This window comes from Gadus macrocephalus, chromosome 21 (assembly GCF_031168955.1).
Source record: "Gadus macrocephalus chromosome 21, ASM3116895v1".
Lineage (NCBI taxonomy): Eukaryota > Metazoa > Chordata > Actinopteri > Gadiformes > Gadidae > Gadus > Gadus macrocephalus.
In genome coordinates, this window is record NC_082402.1 from 17513325 (window position 1) to 17536767 (window position 23443).

Below are 23443 nucleotides of genomic sequence, written 5' to 3' on the forward strand. Positions count from 1 at the left end.
CTACCGCTGGTGGGCTCTGGTCCTCAGGGGAACATTATGTTCATTTCCGTCTTTTGAAGGAGAAAACACAGTTCCTTAGGAGGTAGAGAGCTTGATGCAGTTATGGCAAAAAATAACTGGAAGTTAGGGACCTTTCTTTCAAAACGGAATCTGAATCCATGCAGAAATGTTGCTAGGCAACGTACCAAAGTGTGTGGGCGGGACTTTAGAGTCTGACCAGTGATTAAAGATACAAAGGGTTTAATAAGCAGCACAGTTGGGTGTCTACCAGTGTCTTGAATGTGATGTTGGCACCAATTGGAACCCAGTGAAGCCTAGTAAAAGGGATGACATTTGATCAGTACCAGTTCTTCAGTATTCTGGATGTCTGTTGTCCATTTTGTTGGGCCTTTGAATTCGTGACTCCTGGAGAACGGTTACTATACTGCGGTTGGATCGTTCACATAGAAATCCTTTCAAAATATCGATCTTCCTAACCTTTGTGGTTCTCCAAAACTGTATCATCTTATATGCGCCCTACTCAACTTGATCTGACTGTAGAGGGGGGTTGCTGTCTGACGGTGGGGGAGGGGGGGCAGTCTTTTACAGGTAGACCATTTATGCTTATTTCATATAGGCTGTCAGACTGTGGACCTGCAAGTTTAGATTATTTTATACTTTTGTATGATATAAAAGATATATATATGTATATATATTAGGGCTGTCAGTTAAACGCGTTATTAACGGCGTTAACGCAAACCAATTTTAACGACGTTCATTTTTTTATCGCGCGATTAACGCAAATTCATATTTGAAAAAAAAAAAATATATATATATATTTCTTTGGCTCAAAAAGAAGAAGCAGTAGCCTGACTTCTATGTTCAAGGCAGTATGTTTGTATGTTCATCGTTTAATTGCACTATAGGCTTTTTTTTGTATCTTCCTGCTTTGATCAGTATATGCCAATGTTGTTATCAATAAAAAAACATTTGCACAAGGCAAGCCGATGCACTTCTCCATGTCGATAAGAGCATTAAAATGGGAACAATTAATGGGACAAATAAATCAAGGGATATTTAGCATAGAAAAAAGATTTGCGATTAATCTGAGTTAACTATGACATTAATCACGATTAAATATTTTAATCGCTTGACAGCCCTAATATATATATATATAAACATATATATATATATGTATTTCTTGTTGGACGTCATAGTTAAGGCCGTAGGTATGTTTTGCTTTGGCGGCCGCCTAAGGTGTTAAGTGCTAAAGCCTGAGTTCCTAGACCCCTGGCTCAACTACGGTACCCCTAGACCCCCTGGATCAGTACCCCTAGACCCCCTGGCTCAGTACCACTAGACCCCCTGGCTCAGTTCCCCTCAACCCCCTGGCTCAGTACCCCTAGACCCCCTGGCTCAGCTACGGTACCCCTAGACCCCCTGGCTCAGCTACGGTACCCTAGACCCCCTGGCTCAGCTATGTTAAACTAGGTCCAAAGGGAGAACCTATTGTTTAGTAGATTCACACAAATCCATGTTTAAATGGCCATTTTCAATGTGTAGGCGAAGACACTTTGACGAAGGGTCTAAATAGAAATCGCCTATCAGTTAAATTTACTTTAGGTTGCTATTAAATTGTTAGTTAAGGTAAAATACTGACAATGAGGAAAATAATAAACTTGGAATACAAGATTTATGTATATGACAATTTCTAGTTGTTTGTTATTGTTATCTAATCCAATGAGACTACAGGCTTGGTGGGAGTTGTCTCAGAGCTAACCTGACCTGGACCAGGTTTGCCCCAGATTGGGCCTTCAGCATGAGCCTTCAGAAGGCATGAGCCTCCTGAAATCTGGCTTCCCCTGATTCTGCCTGAACATGTTAATCCAGCCTCTTGTAACAGACATTAGTGTAGGTTATTGTAGCTCACCTGTTTGACCTTGGTGTTATTGCTCACTCATCCAACACAGTCTCACTCCCTACTCGTCAAATGTGTGACGCATGGCCAAGGATCCCTGGCGTCAATTTCCGACGAAAAATGGGTACCTTTTTCGTCGTTTTTCAACGCCAGATAGACATTCATGTTAATCCCTCACCGTCGGATATAGACGAAAGGAAATCAATGTCTATCAACGGTGATGCCGTCACGTTATGCAACTATTGTCGATTGATTTGTTTGACAGATTCACCATTAAACATGTTTCTGATGACATTTCTAGTGAGAAATGTACTTTTTCCTTGAATAATCTTCAGTCAGTGAATGTGTATGATCTTTAGTTTTATAGTTATTAGGAAGATTTAATCGTCTCGCTCGCATGTTTCAACGACGTCAGGTTGCTAGGGACGCTGCTTTCGCTAAACTAGCAGCTCACGTGTTTCCTGCGTTTGTGTTATTAAACCGTTACTTTATGTAACTTTTAATGATATTGTAATAACCACAGGCGAGGTATTGAGCGAAGTAAGCTTGATAGCAGGTTTATTGGATTCCACAAACCCCCGGAACCCCCTCTCAGAAGGCCCGCCCCTTCCTCCCAAACCCTGTGACGTGAAACACGTTTATCTGAGAGCCAACCCAGTCGCCAAAAGCATACGTTGAAAATGTACGTTTTCGTGAACACTGGATTACGTCGCATTTCAACATAAAATAGCGTGTTAGCACACACACACACACACACACACACACACACACACACACACACACACACACACACACAATGCATTTCGCTGCTAAAACAACAACTTGGGCTGCTTCTAGGACATTTTGGGTGGATTTTGAACGGTATGTGGGCAGGACGTTTTTTGCAGGCAGGACCTGGCAACCCTGCGCTGTTGCCCGAGGTGCAGAAATGCATGGATTAAAGTTCTCCGTTGCTACGACGGATTTCCGTCATTTGGAGTTCACAGAGGCCACTTCACATCTCCGATAACGTCGGGACAAATTTACAAACAGGCGTCATTTGGATAAACTAATCGCATATTAAGGATCTAAATAGGTACTTTCTCGCATAAAAAAATATTAAAACTTAAGAAAGTGATGTATTAACAGCACTGAAGCGAGAATTAAAACAGCTTTACCGCTACCGCTGCCGCGAAATGCATTCTGGGAAACTTGCATACTGTATACTGCGGTGCAGTCGGTCTGCTGTATACTGCATACTGAATCCCACATTCAGTATGCAGTATACAGTACATACTGCGCAGTATGTAGTCGGCAGTACGTTAGTATGCAGTTTCGAACATGGACATAATACACGCGTGTATTATGTCGTCATACGTCAACGCCGGTAAAATTGTCAAATTATATAGTGAGTATTTAAAAGGTCTACCGTTAAAATTGACTGAAAACACAAGCATTTTAATGTACATCCCGATTATATATTAAATATATATTAAATATATTTAATATGTTTAAATGTGATCGATAGTGTTTAATTGTGGTCGATAGTGTTTAAATGTGGTCGATAGGGTTTAAATGTGGTCGATTGGGTTTACATGTTTAAATGTGGTCGATAGTGTTTATATATGGTCGATAGGGTTTACATGTGGTCGATAGGGTTTACATGTGGTCCATAGTGTTTAAATGTGGTCCATAGTGTTTAAATGTGGGCGATAGTGTTTAAATGTGGGCGATAGTGTTTAAATGTGGTCGATAGGGTTTACGTGTGGTCCATAGTGTTTAAATGTGGGTGATAGTGTTTAAATGTGGGCGATAGTGTTTACATGTGGTCCATAGGGTTTACATGTGGTCCATAGTGTTTAAATATGGTCGATAGTGTTTAGATGTGGTCGATAGTGTTTACATGTGGTCGATATTGTTTAAATGTGATCGATAGTGTTTAAATATGGTCGATAGTGTTTAAATGTTCTTTTCCCTCACTCTCCACCTCATCCCTAACTCTCCACCTCAAGCTGGTGTGTAGTGAGCGTTCTGGCACCGATTGGCTGCCGTGCATCACCCAAGTGGGTGCTACATATTGGTGGTGGTTAGTGAGGTCCCCCCTTCACTTTAGGCGTCTTTGAGTGTTATTAATTATTATTATTCTTCATGTTTAACCTCTGTTTTCCTTTTATTCCTAGTCTGTTTTACATAGTTTTGAATGATGACTATATGCTCTGTAAGGTGACCTTGGGTGTCTTGAAAGGCGCCTCTAAATTAAATGTATTATTATTATTATTATTATTATATACAAATGTATATATATACACACCATTTTCGCGCCACATCCTACGTCTCTTTGTTGTGTTAGTGTTGAGTGTCAGAGCGAAAGTTAAGCTAGTATGAACTCCCTTATAATGATTGACGGCTCTGATGTATCGGATATTGATAAAACACAAAAAAATAAATGGAGATGGGCATGGCTGACGGAAACGGGGAACGATGGCAAGCCTTACGGTTCATGGTGCAAAAAAATATGAGACAAGCTTTGCAAAAAAAAAATCTTAGAGTCTAATTGAAAAGACAACAAAAAAATTGCAATAGATGTAAAACAGTATTGGTCGAGCATTTAAACGTGATGGCTGCATTTGGTGCTGACGTCTTATACATTTGTATTTCTTAAGCAGGTGTCAAGTAACCTAACCTGGAACATGTTTCACACACTGCACGTGACTTGGCTGTAGCGCGAATAAAATTTCAGTCAGAAGATTTTTTTTCACTTTAATCCCTGGAAATGCTCCGGAACAGATCTGGATCCACCATGGCCAAAATAATTGTCATGAATAGCATAAATAGATTCATGCATTATCATTCAACTTGAACATGTGTGTTTTTACAGTATAGAGTGGTGGAGGGATGACGTATGTTGGCCAACCCGGAAGTGAGCGTCGACCTGGGTTTCCCTTGACAAAAAGCCAACGGGTTTTTCCATTGGATTTTGGATTATTGCAGAAAAATTAGCATCTTTGAAGCAACTCCACAAAAACTGAAAATAAATAAATAAATAAAAATAACTGTGCTCCAAAGAACGAAATGTAAACCAATGCATTCTGAATGGGAGTGTTTCTCCGATTTTTCCATGCTACACAGAACGAAATGTAAACCCATGCAAATAAAGACTTCATGGTCATAATAATTTAAATATCATTATTCTCCTCAGTGTGTAGGGTGGTATTCTATTTTTTTCAACGGGGCTGCATCCAGTCACTTGACAGTCATGGTTGCTATGGTGGTTGCTATCGACCAGCCCCTCTAATCCTTACATGGCTCTAAAAACCACGCGGCAAAGGAGCTGCCGTCCATTGTGTTGTTTTTGTCGTAAACTAGGGTCCGATGGATAAAAAGTAGACAGATATTCCAAGGTATCCTTAAAAGGCAGCTTGGATGTTTTTATTTTCTGCAGTTTAGACTTCTTCTATAACCTATTTTTTAAAGCAAAACACCAAGCTCAATGGTTTAACGAGGCAGGGTTATTTGAAACAATTTATTCAATATATATTTGTGAGAGGTCATTCCTTCTCCTGAGTTTGCTTCCTATTTATGTCTAGTGTACAACCCTACTGTCCACAAGCATCACCCCCCCCCTCCCCATATGGATTTGGAGAATTGTTGCCACGTCCCAGTGGTGGAGGTATCATATATATGAAAGAGGAGCAATTAGGAGGCCGAAGCCCTAAAGGAAGTGATGCAATAGGTGACTGGGTCGACAACATTTAAGTAAACTGTACTTTGAGGTCTCTTATATATCAAAGGGGGTCTCAAAGGACGCATACGCTTCAACCTGTGGCTCCAGCCCTACAGGAAATGACTCAGCAAGTGCTCCATCTCGTTGCACCTGCACCCAGCGGCTCGCTTGCAAGATTTTGGCCTGAAGTTCTTCCCAGACCTACACCCTAGCCATCCAACCTGCATATCTGAGAATCAGGCCTCTCTTTAATAATGACAAAAAGTTATGAGAGAAATACACATTAACTTTTGTCTCATAAGCGGAGTGGTGCCGGCTCCTTTTGACCTTTTGACCCCAGACTTCTGGGGGAATAGCTGAATCAATTCATTAGTCAATCAGAAGCATGTAAATATCTTCCCGGTGGCGTAAGAGGGCGAACAAGGTGTCCATCAACATCTACGCTTCCAGGCGATTGCAACGGTGCCACACATGAGCATATTCGAACATGTTTAATGGTAGTAATTAGCTGTCGAAATTGGAGGCCTTAATCAATAATGAGCAGCTATTGATTTGCTTCCCGATAGAAATGTGTGACAAATGACATGTTATTTAGCATCTACACGTTGAGCTGAGTCCAATGACACCCAGCATGACACTCTAGCAAATGGTAACATGTATTTTACATGGTACACCTAGGTCTAGGACATGATCTCGGTGTAGCAAGAGGGCGAGCTTGATCTCATTGGACTCAGCTTAACGTGTAGATGCTAAATAACATGTAATTTGTCAAAAATCTCCATCGGGAAGCAAATCTATAGCCGGTCATTATTGATAAAGGCCGCCAAAATTGACAGCTAATTACTACCCCGAAACATATTCAAATATGATCATGTGTGGCACTGTTGCAATCGCCTCGAAACGTAGATGTCAAAGGACACCTTGTTTGCCCCGTTACGCCACCGGGAAGATATTTTCATACTTCTAATGGATTGATTCACATTTTAAGGTTCTCGGAGTGAGACGTTAAGCGGCTGCAGCAGAAGTTTTGAGACGAAAGATGATATCAAGACATTTATAGAATATTCCCATTCACATTATGATTCTTCGTCATAACATCCGACCAAACATCCTTTACAGTCACCGAGCGAGGATTATGAAAGTCCAGGCCCCCCCTTCCTGCACTCGGGGTCCGACTGGGCCAAGTTTCGGGCAGGAAGGGCAACCCCTTCCTGCCCTCGGGGTCCGACCGGGCCAAATTTCGGTGCGGGGGTCCCAGTTAGGCCTTAGAATAAGGTATTCAAATTTCAGGGCGGTAGGACGTTCCTATCTCAAAGAAGTTTTTCCACCACATTCTGAACCATTAGGTCTTGCAGGTAACACTTCTGAGGGGCTTTGTCCAAATGACAGTCCATTTGGGAAAACTTTTTTTCTCTAAGGGCTAGAACTCCAAATCTCGGATATGTCGTTCTCGGGGCCCCGGGAAATGTGTGTCAACATTTTAGCCTCCCTAGCTATCTCGAAAAGGCCGGAAAAGGGGCGTGACCTCCAACAGTACAGTAAATGTAGTTAGTTTCTATTCCCCATTTTTTGTGGGATGGAGGTGTACATTTGTGGCTTAAGGTGTGTAGACACAGCTGGCCTGTGGCCACGTTTTTGAAGTCTGGGGTCAAAAGGTCAAAAGGAGCCGGCACCACGCCGCTTGTGAGATAACAAAAAGTTAATGTGTATTTCTCTCGTAACTTTTTGTCATTATTAAAGAGAAGCCTGATTCTCAGATATGCATGTTGGATGGCTAGGGTGTAGGTCTGGGAAGAACTTCAGGCCAAAATCTTGCAAGCGAGCTGCTGGGTGCAGGTGCAACGAGATGGAGCACTTGCTGAGTCATTTTCTGTAGGGCTGGAGCCACAGGTTGAAGCGTATGCGTCCTTTGAGACCCCCTTTGATATATAAGAGACCTCAAAGTACAGTTTACTTAAATGTTGTTGACCCAGTCATCTATTGCATCACTTCCTTTAGGGCTTCGGCCTCCTAATTGATCATTGTAGTATAATTGAATGCCCTCTTTCATATACAGGTCCTTCTCAAAAAATTAGCATATTGTGATAAAGTTCATTATTTTCCATAATGTAATGATAAAAATTAAACTTTCATATATTTTAGATTCATTGCACACCAACTGAAATATTTCAGGTCTTTTATTGTTTTAATACTGATGATTTTGGCATACAGCTCATGAAAACCCAAAATTCCTATCTCAAAAAATTTGCATATTTCATCCGACCAATAAAAGAAAAGTGTTTTTAATACAAAAAAAGTCAACCTTCAAATAATTATGTTCAGTTATGCACTCAATACTTGGTCGGGAATCCTTTTGCAGAAATGACTGCTTCAATGCGGCGTGGCATGGAGGCAATCAGCCTGTGGCACTGCTGAGGTCTTATGGAGGCCCAGGATGCTTCGATAGCGGCCTTAAGCTCATCCAGAGTGTTGGGTCTTGCGTCTCTCAACTTTCTCTTCACAATATCCCACAGATTCTCTATGGGGTTCAGGTCAGGAGAGTTGGCAGGCCAATTGAACACAGTAATACCATGGTCAGTAAACCATTTACCAGTGGTTTTGGCACTGTGAGCAGGTGCCAGGTCGTGCTGAAAAATGAAATCTTCATCTCCATAAAGCTTTTCAGCAGATGGAAGCATGAAGTGCTCCAAAATCTCCTGATAGCTAGCTGCATTGACCCTGCCCTTGATAAAACACAGTGGACCAACACCAGCAGCTGACATGGCACCCCAGACCATCACTGACTGTGGGTATTTGACACTGGACTTCAGGCATTTTGGCATTTCCTTCTCCCCAGTCTTCCTCCACACTCTGGCACATTGATTTCCGAATGACATGCAAAATTTGCTTTCATCCGAAAAAAGTACTTTGGACCACTGAGCAACAGTCCAGTGCTGCTTCTCTGTAGCCCAGGTCAGGCGCTTCTGCCGCTGTTTCTGATTCAAAAGTGGCTTGACCTTGGGAATGCGGCACCTGTAGCCCATTTCCTGCACACGCCTGTGCACGGTGGCTCTGGATGTTTCTACTCCAGACTCAGTCCACTGCTTGCGCAGGTCCCCCAAGGTCTGGAATCGGCCCTTCTCCACAATCTTCCTCAGGGTCCGGTCACCTCTTCTCGTCGTGCAGCGTTTTCTGCCACACTTTTTCCTTCCCACAGACTTCCCACTGAGGTGCCTTGATACGGCACTCTGGGAACAGCCTATTCGTTCAGAAATTTCTTTGTGTCTTACCCTCTTGCTTGAGGGTGTCAATGATGGCCTTCTGGACAGCAGTCAGGTCGGCAGTCTTACCCATGATTGCGGTTTTGAGTAATGAACCAGGCTGGGAGTTTTTAAAAGCCCCAGGAATCTTTTGCAGGTGTTTAGAGTTAATTCGTTGATTCAGATGATTAGGTTAATAGCTCGTTTAGAGAACCTTTTCATGATATGCTTTTTTATGCTTTTTTGAGATAGGAATTTTGGGTTTTCATGAGCTGTATGCCAAAATCATCAGTATTAAAACAATAAAAGACCTGAAATATTTCAGTTGGTGTGCAATGAATCTAAAATATCTGAAAGTTAAATTTTTATCATTACATTATGGAAAAGAATGAACTTTATCACAATATGCTAATTTTTTGAGAAGGACCTGTATATGATACCTCCACCACTGGGACGTGGCAACAATTCTTCAAATCCATATGGGGAGGGGGGGGGTGATGCTTGTGGACAGTAGGGTTGTACACTAGACATAAATAGGAAGCAAACTCAGGAGAAGGAATGACCTCTCACAAATATATATTGAATAAATTGTTTCAAATAACCCTGCCTCGTTAAATCATTGAGCTTGGTGTTTTGCTTTCAAAAATAGGTTATAGAAGAAGTCTAAACTGCAGAAAATAAAAACATCCAAGCTGCCTTTTAAGGATACCTTGGAATATCTGTCTATTTTTTAACCATCGGACCCTAGTTTACGACAAAAACAACACAATGGACGGCAGCTCCTTTGCCGCGTGGTTTTTAAAGCCATGTAAGGATTAGAGGGGCTGGTCGATAGCAACCACCATAGCAACCATGACGGTCAAGTGACTGGATGCAGCCCTGTTGAAAAAAATAGAATACCACCCTACACACTGAGGAGAATAATGATATTTAAATTATTATGACCATGAAGTCTTTATTTGCATGGGTTTACATTTCGTTCTGTGTAGCATGGAAAAATCTGAGAAACACTCCCATTCAGAATGCATTGGTTTACATTTCGTTCTTTGGAGCGCAGTTATTTTTATTTATTTTCAGTTTTTGTGGAGGTGCTTCAAAGATGCAAATTTTTCTGCAATAATCCAAAATCCAATGGAAAAACCTGTTGGCTTTCTGTCAAGGGAAACCCAGGTCGACGCTCACTTCCGGGTTGGCCAACATACGTCATCCCTCCACCACTCTATACTGTAAAAACACACATGTTCAAGTTGAATGATAATGCATGAATCTATTCATGCTATTCATGACAATTATTTTGGCCATGGTGGATCCAGATCTGTTCCGGAGCATTTCTGCACCTCGGGCAACAGCGCAGGGTTGCCAGGTCCTGCCTGCAAAAAACGTCCTGCCCACATACCGTTCAAAATCCACCCAAAATGTCCTAGAAGCAGCCCAAGTTGTTGTTTTAGCAGCGAAATGCATTGTGTGTGTGTGTGTGTGTGTGTGTGTGTGTGTGTGTGTGTGTGTGTGTGTGTGTGTGTGTGTGTGTGTGTGTGTGTGTGTGTGTGTGTGTGTGTGTGTGTGTGTGTGTGTGCTAACACGCTATTTTATGTTGAAATGCGACGTAATCCAGTGTTCACGAAAACGTACACTGTCAACGTATGCTTTTGGCGACTGGGTTGGCTCTCAGATAAACGTGTTTCACGTCACAGGGTTTGGGAGGAAGGGGCGGGCCTTCTGAGAGGGGGTTCCGGGGGTTTCCTTCCGGGCGGGAGTTTTGGTTGTTGTAGTTTTCCGGTGGAGCTGTGCCTGCCTGTCCGATTGTGGAATCCAATAAACCTGCTCTCAAGCTTACTTCGCGCAATACCTCGCCTGTGGTTATTACAATATCATTAAAAGTTACATAAAGTAACGGTTTAATAACACAAACGCAGGAAACACATGAGCTGCTAGTTTAGCGAAAGCAGCGTCCCTAGCAACCTGACGTCGTTGAAACATGCGAGTGAGACGATTAAATCTTCCTAATAACTATAAAACTAAAGATCAGACACAATCACTGACTGAAGATTATGCAATTAAAAAGTATATTTCTCGCTAGAAATGTTATTAGAAACACGTTTAACGGTGAATCGATCCTAAAATATTGCATTTCCCATTCAGATAATTAAGATTAATAAAGATCATACACATTCACTGACTGAAGATTATTCAAGGAAAAAGTAAATTTCTCACTAGAAATGTCATCAGAAACACGTTTAATGGTGAATCTGTCAAACAAATCAATCGACAATAGTTGCATAACGTGACGGCATCACCGTTGATAGACATTGATTTCCTTTCGTCTATATCCGACGGTGAGGGATTAACATGAATGTCTATCTGGCGTTGAAAAACGACGAAAAAAATTGACGCCAGGGATCCTTGGCCATGCGTCACACATTTGACGAGTAGGGAGTGAGACTGTGTTGACTCATCATACAAAGCTCTATGAAACTGTTTATAATAATAAAATAATAATATATATTTTTTTTATATAGCGCCTTTCAGGATACTCAAGGTCGCTTCAAAAGAGTCGGAGGCAAGTGAGTGAGCAAAATGCTCAAGGTGCTGGGTGGGGTCGTGAGTTAGAGGCCATAGGCCTCAGAGAAAAGGTGTGCTTTCGTGTACTTTTTGAAAGTCTCCACGGAAGGGGCACAGGGGAGTCTCGTGCGGGGAATTTCCGGTGGTCCTCATCAGAGGACCTGAGGGACCGCAGGGGGGTGGAGGAGGTCGGAGAGGTAACGGGGGGCCAATGCATGAAGGGACTTGTATGTGAATTTTGAATTTCCACATTAAATTTTGAATTTAATGCGGAACTTGACTGGTAACCAGTGGAGCTGCATCAGGGTGGGGGAGATGTGCTGCCAGGGCTTAATGCCAGTTAAGACCCTGGTAGCTGAGTTCTGCACATATTGCAGTCTGTCCAGGGTTTTAGAGGGGAGACCGGTGAGTATGGCGTTGCCGTAGTCCAGGCGGGTAGAAATTAAGCAGTGGATCAGGGTTTCAGTAACCGAGTCTGAGAGTGAGAGTCGGAGTCGGGCGATGTTCTTCAGGTGGTAGAATGCAGATCTTGTGACGTTCTTAATGTGGGACTGGTATGATAGGGGGGGGTCCAGGATGACACCCAGGTTGCGGACTACGGGTGATGGGATGATGGAGCAGCCATCCACTTCCAGGAGTAGATCACCAACCTTCCTGAGCAGTGACTTGGGGGCCACCACTATGAGTTCCGCTTTATTGCTGTTCAGTTTGAGGAGGTTGGAGGTCATCCAGGTTTTTAGTTCTTGCAGTCAGTTGATGAGTGGACCAGGCGGGAGCTGAGTGGAGGGTTTGGTGCTGATGTATAGTTGAGTGTCATCAGCATAACAGTGGAAACTGAGACCGTGGTGACGAATAATTTGGCCAAGGGGGAGCATGTATATGGTGAAGAGGAGAGGGCTGAGCACAGATCCCTGCGGTACGCCATGATTGACTGGAGCCAGGCTGGATTTGGCATCTTTCAGGGTGACATATTGTTTGCGGTTGGAACGGTAGTACTGAAACCAGGAGAGAGCTGAGCCCCTGAGGCTGATGAGCTCAGCGAGACGGGTAAGGAGGATGGAATGGGTCAAAGGCTGCAGAGAGTTCGAGGAGGATGAGAATGGAGATGAGGCCATTGTCGGCGGCAGTGAGAAGGTCGTTGGGGATTTCAGTGAGGGCGGTCTCAGTACTGTGTAGAATTCTGAAGCCTGATTGGAGGGGTTCAAAGAGCTCATGGTGGGACATGTGATGGTGGAGCTGGGAAGCCACTGCTCTTTCCAGGATTTTACTTAGGAAAGGAAGGTTGGAGATCGGTCGATAGTTATTTGGGTCGTCAGGGTCCAGACCAGGCTTTTCAGGGTGGGAATAACTGCTGCTATTTTGAAGCCTGAAGGCACCACACCGGAGTCCAGTGAGCAGTGGATGATGGCGGCAATAGAGGAACAGATGACAGAGAGGCAGGTCTTCACCAAGGTGGTAGGCATAGGATCCAGCTTGCTGGAAGAGGGCTTAGCCTTGGACACCAAGTCAAGCACCTGGTCAGAGTCCAGTGTGGTGAAAGAGGAGAAACAGAACTGCAGTGTCAGGCAGTAGGGGTGTCGGCACCAGGATGGGGGGGAGTAGAAGAGGGTGGCGTAGACTGCTGCAGAAGGTGGTTGTGAATGGATTCCACTTTGTTTTGGAAGAAATCCAAGAACCTGGAGCACAGGTCTACGGCGTCAGTGGGTTGGGGAGCATCGGGTGGGCGCATGAGAGATGTCTTAAAGCGCCTCTCAAGCCGGCGGCCAGCTGCCTTCCTGAGGCGGAGCTCAGGAGTAAACCAGGGAGCGGGGCATGAGAAGGAGACCAGTCGAGTTATGTGAGGGGCGACTGAGTCCAAGCTGAGGGACAGAGCAGTATTGTAATGTTCCACCAGACCATCCACGGTCCAAGGTGTTAGGAGGGGGGGTGGCCAGGTGGGTCGCTAGGGTAGAAGACATAAGGGATGCGCACACCTGTTTGGTTTTCCGGAATGTGATGGTTTGATTACTGGGCTGACTGGGTAGGGGCACAGGAACAGAGAATGAGATAGCAAGATTGTCAGATATAGCCAGGTCATCACACTGGAGATGACAGGGGCTGATTCCAGTGGGGCACACAAGGTCAAGGGTGTGCCCTTTGGTATGAGTTGGATCAAGCACATGTTGGGCAATACTAAAACAGTCCAATAGTGACATAAAATCAGAAGCAAAGGGGCAGTTAGCGGAGTCCACATGGATGTTAAAGTCACCCAACAGAATGGTAGATGGGTACAAAGGGCAGATGGTGGCGAGCAACCCAGAAAGCTCTGACAATAAGTGGGTGGAGGCTTTAGGGGGCCGGTAGATAAGAAGAACTTGAAGCTGTGTAGCACCTGCCAGTGCAAAATGGAGACACTCAAATAAAGTGGAGCTAACTGGGAATTCTTTGACCTGTTGAGTCCTGCTGGCTCTGCCATGTCTCTGTCAGACATAGGAAGTCAAGCTTTTTATCCAAAATAATATCATAAATGAGTAGGGCTTTGTTATTTAGTGAGCGAGTGTTCAGTAACATGAACATGGCAGCCCTGTTAGTGGAGGCTACAACAGGGGTCACAGTGCAATTGATGCAGAGCAGGGGGCGTGGTTTGTTTTGATGATGTTGCTGCAGTGAAGCATGACACCTAACTGCGGGGACAGCTGGAGTAGTATTCATGTAAACAAACTTATGTCGGGCAGCCCTATGCACATAGTGGGGGCGACAAAGAAGGCAGAGAGATCTGATGACCTCGAGGCAGTTCGGAGAGGAGAGAGTGCTGTATTTGAAAAGTTCAGCTGCAGAGTATTTGTAGAGTCATGGCGCGTCCGGCTGGGAGCGTTAAGCCGGTTTCACACCGCCGTGCGGCAACTTGCCCCCTCCATTCATTTCAATGAAGGAAGGGCGGCAGAGGGGAGGCGGTTACAAAAGCGGCTGTTGACCAGGAAGAGGTTGCCGCCAACGTGAACGCGCACAGATTTTGCCCTACCGCTCAGCTTTCCCTGTGTTAAAACTCTTATTGGAGGTAGTCCACAGATCGTCTTGGGATGAATGGAGAGTAGTCGCAGATTACACACGCCAGCGTCCTCTCAGCCGTCCTGAGACATCCTGCGTGGGCAGAGACTGTCACAGCAGTTTTAATTGCATTTTAAAACCAATGGGGCAGAATCGCTGTCTACCAAACGCTCCTGCCTGGAAGAAAGGCATTGAATCTGATGGAAGGGCCATTCTGGGAAATTTCTGTTGCAAATATATTTGCCACATTCATTCCCTTAGAAGAGTTAGTTGATTGAATGTTACCATTTTAGCTAAGTTCATTTGTACTTGCTCTTTACTGGTTATTAATGCATGAATGGGAAAGTGCACATGAGTGGAAGCAGCAGTAAATGCTACTGATGTGTAATATTGATTTATTAATTGTTACCTTCTATAGACTGAATTTAAATTGATTTAAATATTTCAGTGAACAGGTGAGTAGAAAACATTAACAGCATGAAATCCTTGTTCAGCATTATTAGCATAAGTACCATGACAACCAGCAAAAACAACAGCCAGATGGTTTTGCAGCTCATTGTACAATACGATGTTCAGTGCCATACTTCAGGTTAATACCCTACCTCAAACACAACATTACTTTATTGTAATGCTGTTTTATTTAACTAATTATCCAATATCCAATGCCCTTGACAGGTATAGGTCTTACAAATAACAATGTTAAATAACCATTTGTATCATTTACAATATGCTGTAGTTAAACTAAATGAATTTGTTTCCTAAAACAATGCTGTTAAAGCATTGTGTTATCATTGAGGGTAAATTTTTTTTTGCAAACATACATTTTCCGAGTGAATATATGGGTCAGTTTATACATGTTTCATCAGAATCTGAAATGGCCTTAGTGTCAGGTCAATTTGTAGCCTCGTCCTACCAGACTCTCGTACTTCATTTCATTTGCACAGAGAGTCTGGAACTACTCAATTGCCAAACGTTAACTCACTTGAAGGCGGGTGTCTGTTGAAGTTTAAAACTATTGGATCTGCCCAGTGCCACTCTGGATCTACCATATAACCATTCGCAAACGTTTGGCCGGGAATCACATTGCACACAGGCTGTAAACAAACCAAATACCGTCCGTGAAGATGTCTGTCAACGAGAGCTGACTTTAATGTCATTGTTCTCAGCCACACACATTCGCTGATTGGACACAGAAAACCCCTACACTATAAATATATGACCACTACTCTATGAACTTATGACCAATTCATTATGAACCTATGACCACTATATAATGCACTTATGACCCCTACACTATAAACGTATGACCACTACACTATGAACTTATGACCACTACATGATGAACCTATGACCACTACATGATGAACCTATGACCACTACATGATGAACCTATGACCACTATACTATGAACCTATGACCACTGCATGATGAACCTATGACCACTACATGATGAACCTATGACCACTACATGATGAACCTATGACCACTACATGATGAACCTATGACCACTATATGATGAACCTATGACCACTACATGATGAACCTATGACTGCTACATGATGAACATATGACCACTACTAACCACTGTGCTACAGCTTGTCAGCGATGCTTGTGACTAAAGAAGAAATCAAGGAACAGTAAGGGCTCCATAATGAGCTATAGTATCATTGTAAACCGCAGTGGAGGCCTCCAGGAGAGGGAAGGTCTTCCACGATCCCAGCGATCGCGTCTCATTATGCAGCCCCTCATCAAAGCCTTTTAGGATTCCCCCTCAGCCCTCTGCAAGCCCGTTGTCTTCACCGTGTATAGTCAGATTATGTACATTGCAACGCTAGCTGCAGGCTACCTAAGATGCTAAATTTTGTTCAAAGCAAGGAAAAACAAGCGGTTATTAGGTTACAGAACATTTACTACGGTTTGAGGCAACATGATTCCATTAGGAGACTGCCAACATGAGGAAGAATAACACTGCAGATAGGGTTCCCACAAATAGATGCATGCTACACACATCACACTTTCATCATAGGTTAACATCAACTGGTTACTGATTTGTATCTTTGCAATTTTCAATTTTGGGGAAATGTGAAATTGTCAAAATTTATGCTTCGACTGGAAATGTTATAACATTGCTAGAGTCCATTTAGTTTGACAACACTGGTCGCATATTTTCTATGGTCCAATCCAGAAATAACAAGAGCACTACACTGATCTGTTTGTTGTGTCAGGTCCATCTACCGGCCCCTGTGGCGGCCTCGGGGATCCCTCCGGTCTACTGGTGCACTGCTCACTACGTAGAGATGCTGCTCAAGGCTGAGGTCCCCCTGGTCCACTCTGCCTTCAGGATGTCTGGCTTCACCCCGTCCCAGGTGGGCACAACGTCGACCAGAATCAGTGTTTCGGTCAAGAGAAGGAAACACACTAGAACCACACTAGAACCGGATCAGGGGGTTTCTAGAACCACACTAGAACCAGAGCAGGAGGTCTCTGGGCTGTTCCCTCACCGGGCTTACCTTCACCTTAACCCCTTCTGGCCCCTGACAGCTTTCCCCTCGTTTTGGCGGCCCTGTGAGTGGCCCCTGACAGCTTTCCCCTCGTTTGGGCGGGCCTACTGGCTCTGCTCTGCTCACGCCTGCCTGAAATAGATTTACCGCCCAGTATGAAGCTGATGGATGTGTTTCTGTGGTGATTCCAGATGTGCCTGCAGTGGCTGAACCAGTGCTTCTGGAACTACCTGGACTGGCCTGAGGTCTGCCACTACGTGTCCACCTGTGTGCTCATGGGCCCCGACTACCAGGTGTACGTGTGTGTGGCCGTGTTGAAGCACATGCAGCCAGACATCCTGCTGCACACACAGGCCCAGGACCTGCAGGTCTACCTCAAGGTGAGTCAGAGACCACACAGACCACCACACCTCACCTCCCCGTGCTGTACGTCCACTCAGGGAGTCTGTCAATATGGAGCTGTACGAGGGCTGGGGGGGTCCTTTGCATGGGTGGATCTTATTTTTCAGGTCAGACACATCGTTGAATGATCGTCTAATCATATATCATATATTTATTTAAATACGTGGCTCAATGATCCCTGATTTTCTGTGACTTTTGCGTGGTTTAAAAGTAAGCTATGTACTGTCTGTTGCTAGGCTCTCTCATTCAAAGCAACAAAGGACGCAGTTGGATGTTCTCCCCACGAATGCCGGTGAAAACCGGTCTGGTTCACGTACTAGTTATTTTAGTTTTAGTAACCTTACGTTTATTCAGTTATGTCTTTTAATTCTAACAAAATGTTCGCACAAGTAACATGATGTTAACTTGCTGACTTACAATATTTGGAAGTGTCTATCCAAAATGCTGATACACACTCACAAGCACATAACGGAAAACACAAACACAAATGCAAGCGCCACAACACAAAAGCTAAAAGCAAAAGCTACAACAAAACAGAAGTGAGCGCATACGGATGTTGACAAAAAACAGACTTCTGTATTATTGCCAACAGGTGTGGAAGAGGGAAGTTCTTGCCCTTTGTCATAAGTTTTATTGGAGATTACAAAGTATTGTCCTTATTTGTTGATTCAACCTGAATTCTGAAACAGCATTCTGTAGTTTGTGTGGCAAGAACATCAAATTCTTGTATAATGCCAGTATGCCTTTCAAAAGTCAAGGTAACGTTCTATTTCATTCCTACTGACCGCCAGAGGCGGTGCTTTAGCACTGGATGTTCCATCTCGCGCATGCGCAGGTCGAGTAATTATACCAAAAAAGTCACCTGTGACACCTGGGTGACCCGAGAAAGTCTATATATTCCGGAGTCACCCGAGGTTCTGTTCCTTGTATTTTCTCGCGGTAGCGTACTAGCAGGACACACAAACATTGTTTGTTGTAAGAGATACCATATTAGCTTGTCGCAAGTAGCCTTGTAACCCAAGGGTTGGTGCCTCGATTTGACTTCGTCCACCAAGGGCTGCGACTTGCAATTTGTTTGATTCGGCAGGGGTGAGTAAAGTGTGTAGGCTACGCGTAGTCGACTATCCGTCGGCTAGCGCAGCAGCTGATTTCACCTTTCTACCCTTTGCTTTAATTTGCTTAGAGCATTAATTGGCGGCTAGTTTTCAGTCGCTGTGTTATTCTTTCGGTCTCGCACCGTTTCTCGGGTGCGTTCGCCTAAGACCGGTTGCTCATTTGTATGCGCCAGTGCGCGGCTTGGGGTCCAAGCCGCCGTCACTGTATTTATTTAGCCAGTTGCGCTCTTTGATTAATCGCCAGTGAGTGGCTTGGGTTTCCAAAAGCTGTCACTGTATTTTCCTGGCGCCGTCACTCTATTGTCGGGCGCATTATTGCTCGGGTGCACTCGCCTGTAGCTTGATTGCCTAGCCTGCGCTGATTGCTCTCCGGTGGGCTGCTTGGATTACCAAGGCTCGACGTCACTGTGTTGTTGCCGGGGTGTCGCGTCGCGTCGTTGCTCGGGTGCTCTCGCCTAAAGCTTGATTGCCTAGCCTGTGTTCATTTGCTCTCCAGTGGGCTGCTTGGGTTTCCAAGGCTCGCCGTCACTGTTATTGTCGGAGTGTTGCGTCGCTCGTGTGCTCTCGCCTGTAGCTCGCCGTCACTGTTATTGTCGGGCTGTCGCGTCGTTGCTTGGGTGCTCTCGCCTAAAACTCGATTGCCTAGCCTGTGTTAATTTTCTCTCCAGTGGGCTGCTTGGGTTTCCAAGGCTCGCCGTCACTGTTATTGTCGGAGTGTCGCGTCGCTCTGGTGCTCTCGCCTGTAGCTTGCCGTCACTGTTATTGTCGGGGTGTCGCGTCATTGCTCGGGTGCTCTCGCCTAAAGCTCAATTGCCTAGCCTACTGATTAATATGCTTGCAATTAATTTGCCGACATGCTAAGCGCCCATAGTTGTGTCGCCTGCATGGCCTCCCTGCAGGCGGAGGATGGCCATGACCAGTGCCATGCGTGTCTCGGGGTTGAACACCTCAGGGAAGCAGTGTCAGATAACCCGTGCATGAACTGTAGTTTCATGCCTCATGCACTGAGGCTAGCTAGGTTGGCTGTGGTGGAGGGCAGACCAGGGTTGCCCCCTTCGGGTCTTGGTCAGATTAAAGCCCTCCTACAGAACCTCCAACCAGCTCAGGGTGTACCAGCCGCGGCCCCTGCGGCTGCGCAACCCACTTATACAGAGGATGACATGCTGTCTACAGCTGCGTCCTGTAGCCTCTTTGCAGAGGAGGAAGAGCATGCGTCCCTTGCCTCTCAGGCGTTCTCTCAAGGGTCTCTGGGCTGCTCGGCTAGAGGTCAGTGCCGCGACACTGTTAGACCAGCCGTGCGAATGGCCCTGGCAAGGCTGGGGTTGGATGAAGCTCCTGTTTCATCTGCACCTGTGAACGCCTTTTTTCCACAGGCCGCTCAACCTTTCGTTTTCTCTTTGCCCCCCTCTGAGCCGTACATCGCAGAGCTTCATAGATGCTGGCCAGATTCAAGGGCTCTCTCCCAGCACACTAGTGATAGCCGAGGTCTGGCAACTATGGCCAATGCTGATTCTTATGGCTTGGACCGGTTAGCTCCGATTGAGCCTGCTATAGCGTCCCTGGTTGTCTCCCTGGACGAGGCTCTGAGAACCGATGCGCGCTGCCCTCGGCCCCAGTGCCGGATTACAGATGACCTCCTTACCAGGAGTTACAACATTGCTGCCCGTGTGGGACGTCTTGGAAATTCGCTTTCTCACATCGTTCTGGCGCTGTCTCAGACTATACGGGGGTCAGGTGCTGATCCTTCAGCACAGACCCTCAGTGATGCTTCACTGCAAACTTTTGCGTACATGACTAGGGAGCTAGGCAGGTTAATGTCAACTGTTACGTTGGCGCGCCGCCAGGTTTGGCTGGCGCAGTCACCCCTGTCGGAGGTGTGTCAACGGACCCTCCGTTCTCTTCCAGTGGTCCCAGGCCAGACGTTTGGGCCAGCTGCTCTTCAGGCCCTGGAGCGAAGTGTACAGGTTGGCCAGGCTAGCCAGCAGTTTGCTTGCTTATGGCGTGCACCTCTGCTTCATTCTAGGCCGGTGGCCTCTGCGGTACCCCGTGCCAATAGCTCTCAACCACGTTCAGGTGGACAATCGAGGGGCCAGCACTTCTCAGCACGGGCTGACCAGCGCCGTAGCTCTGCGCCACGGGTGGCATTTCAGGCACCAAGAGGTTCGGCGCCCAGTCGCCGCCCCCCCCCCAGGTAGGTACTAAAGTCCAAGGGCCAGTCGTCGGACGCTTTTCTCAGCAGCACCTGAGCTACTGGCAAGAGCAGACCACAGACCCTTGGATAGTGTCCACGCTATCCAACGGGTACACACTCCAATTCCGACACCGGCCCCCAACTTTCAGCGGGATCAAGGTTACCGTGGTTACCAATCCCGACAGATCCCTGGTCCTGAGACAGGAAGTAGCCACCCTCCTTGGGAAGGGTGCTATCGAAGTAGTAGAACCACAAGAACAGCTCGATGGGTTCTACTCAACCTACTTTCTGGTACCGAAGAAGGATGGCGGGTTTCGCCCCATTCTGGACTTGAGAGGGCTGAATCAGTTCCTCAAGGTTCTTCCCTTCCACATGCTGCATGTTGCGGACGTCCTCCAGGCTATCGCTCAGGGGGACTGGTTCGTATCAATAGACCTGAAAGACGCTTACTTTCATGTCCCTATTACCCAACGTCACAGGCGGTTCCTCCGCTTTGCTTTTCTGGGCAAGGTGTACCAGTTCAGGGTTCTTCCGTTCGGGCTGTCTCTGGCCCCGCGTATGTTTACACGGTGTGTAGCAGCAGCCCTGTCACCATTACAGGCCACAGGTATGGCGATACTGACATACCTGGATGACTGGTTGGTCATTTCCCCAACTCGGGAGCAGGCGGTCAGGGACACAGCCATGCTCCTCAGCCATGTGGACCGGCTTGGCCTTATGGTCAACTTTACCAAGAGCAACCTTACACCATGTCGGGTTGTGAGCTATCTGGGGCTGGTGCTCGACTCGGTGGCCATGCGAGCCTGCCTCTCTCCAAAGTGCGTAGCTACCATTTTGCAGCTGCTACAGCGCTTCAGGCGGGGGAAGTTGCTGGAATACAGCCTCTTCCTTCGACTGATAGGTATGCTGACCTCAGCATCCATGGTGGTCCCACTAGGCCTTCTGGAATTGCGTCCCCTTCAGATCTGGGTAAATGGTCTCCACTTGGACCCCAAGTGGCAGAGACACAAGATGGTCAGGGTGTCTGGGCGGTGCCTTCGGGCCCTCAGACCCTGGAGAGAGAGGGCATACCTGATTGCGGGGTCGCCCTTAGGGAGGATAGCTTCCCGGCGGGAGGTTGTGGAGACGGACGCCTCCCTTTCCGGCTGGGGTGCAGTATGGCAGTGCAGGACTGTCAGAGGCCAGTGGGATGCCCAGCAGAGACTGGAGCATATAAATGTGCTGGAACTCCTTGCGGTGTTCTTAGCTCTCAGGCACTTCCTTCCAGTTCTGAGGGACCGACATGTTCTTGTCCGGACAGACAACACCTCCACAGTCTACCACGTCAACCATCAGGGGGGCACCAGATCGAGGCAGAGCCTGCGGGTCACGCAAAGGCTCCTTCCGTGGGCGTTCCCCCATTTTCTAAGCCTGAGGGCTGTCCATGTTCCAGGTGTCCGGAACACAGCGGCAGACCTTCTCTCTCGCCAAGGGCCACCCCCCGGAGAGTGGAGACTCCATCCGGAGGTGGTGGGGATGATTTGGGACAGGTATGGCAGGGCAGTGGCGGATCTCTTTGCTTCCGAAGAGACCACCCACTGTCCCCTTTGGTTCCCCTTGACGGAGAGGACCAGTCCCCTAGGGCAGGACGCTCTGGCTCATGCTTGGCCAGACAGCCTGCTTTATGCATTTCCCCCAATTCCCCTTTTACTGGCAGCGCTGGACAGGGTCCAGCGTGGCTGTTACAGCCTACTTCTGGTGGCTCCACATTGGCCAGGAAGGCCATGGTTCCCACCATTATTGAAACTCCTTTACGGAGAGCCTTGGTGCCTCCCAGAGAGACAGGACCTTCTGTCTCAGGTAGGCGGACGCATATGGCACACGAATCCTGGCCGCCTGCGGCTGTGCGTGTGGCCCCTGAGAGACGGGACCTGCTGCTGACGTCTTGCGACCAGTCAGTGGTCCGTACCATTTTTAGTTCAAGGGCACCCTCCACTAGGTTGCTCTATGCAAACAGGTGGAAGTTGTTTTCCCAGTGGTGCGTGGCGCGGGGCGAAGTCCCGGAGACTTTCTCAGTGGTAGTGATACTACACTTTCTGCAGTCTGTGTTGGACAACAGAAGAGCTGCGTCTACCCTGCGCGTTTATATGGCCGCGATCTCGGCCACTCACGCAAGGGTGGATAACCAGACGGTAGGGTCCCACTACCTGATCAGGCAGTTTCTGAAGGGGGCCCAGAGGCTTCAACCACCGCGATCCCTGAGGGCACCATCATGGGACCTGCAAGTAGCTCTGAGGTCCTTATGTCTACCCCCATTTGAGCCACTAAGTCAGGCAGACCTGACGCGGCTGTCCATGAAGACGGCATTTCTCCTTGCCATCGTGACTGCAAAACGGGTCGGTGAACTCCATGCCTTGTCAGTGAGCCAGGCGTGTTTGCGCTGGCACGCAGATGGGTCAGGAGTGGTGCTCTGGCCGAACCCATCCTTCCTACCCAAACGATTGTCTCCCCATCATGTAAACCAATCAATCGAGTTGGCTGCTTTCAATCCCCCAGGCTCTCCAGGGGGTGCAGAAAGAGTGTCAGACCTGTTGTGCCCGGTGCGGGCGCTTAGGGCATATGTTGAAGCGACAACCAGCTTGCGTAAGACAGATAACCTCTTTGTCTGTTACGGGGGCTGCAGGAAGGGGGCTGCCCTGTCGAAACAGAGACTCTCCCACTGGGTTGTGGATGTGGTCTTGAATGCCTATAGGGCACAGGGGCTCCCTGTGCCCTTGGCCGTTAAGTGCCACTCTACCAGGAGTATGGCTACATCATGGGCTGCCTTGAA

At 46.6% G+C, this 23443-nt stretch overlaps 1 protein-coding gene across 4 annotated transcripts in view; it reads left to right on the forward strand.

The window, feature by feature from the left end:
* tbc1d32 (TBC1 domain family, member 32) overlaps window positions 1-23443 on the forward strand; it is a 91532-nt gene that overhangs the window by 59744 nt on the left and 8345 nt on the right. For all 4 annotated transcript variants that reach the window (XM_060042088.1, XM_060042091.1, XM_060042090.1 and 1 more), the window contains exons 32-33: window positions 16651-16791; window positions 17118-17306. In XM_060042088.1, coding sequence (XP_059898071.1) covers window positions 16651-16791; window positions 17118-17306 — 330 coding nt within the window. The remainder of the gene's footprint in view (window positions 1-16650; window positions 16792-17117; window positions 17307-23443) is intronic.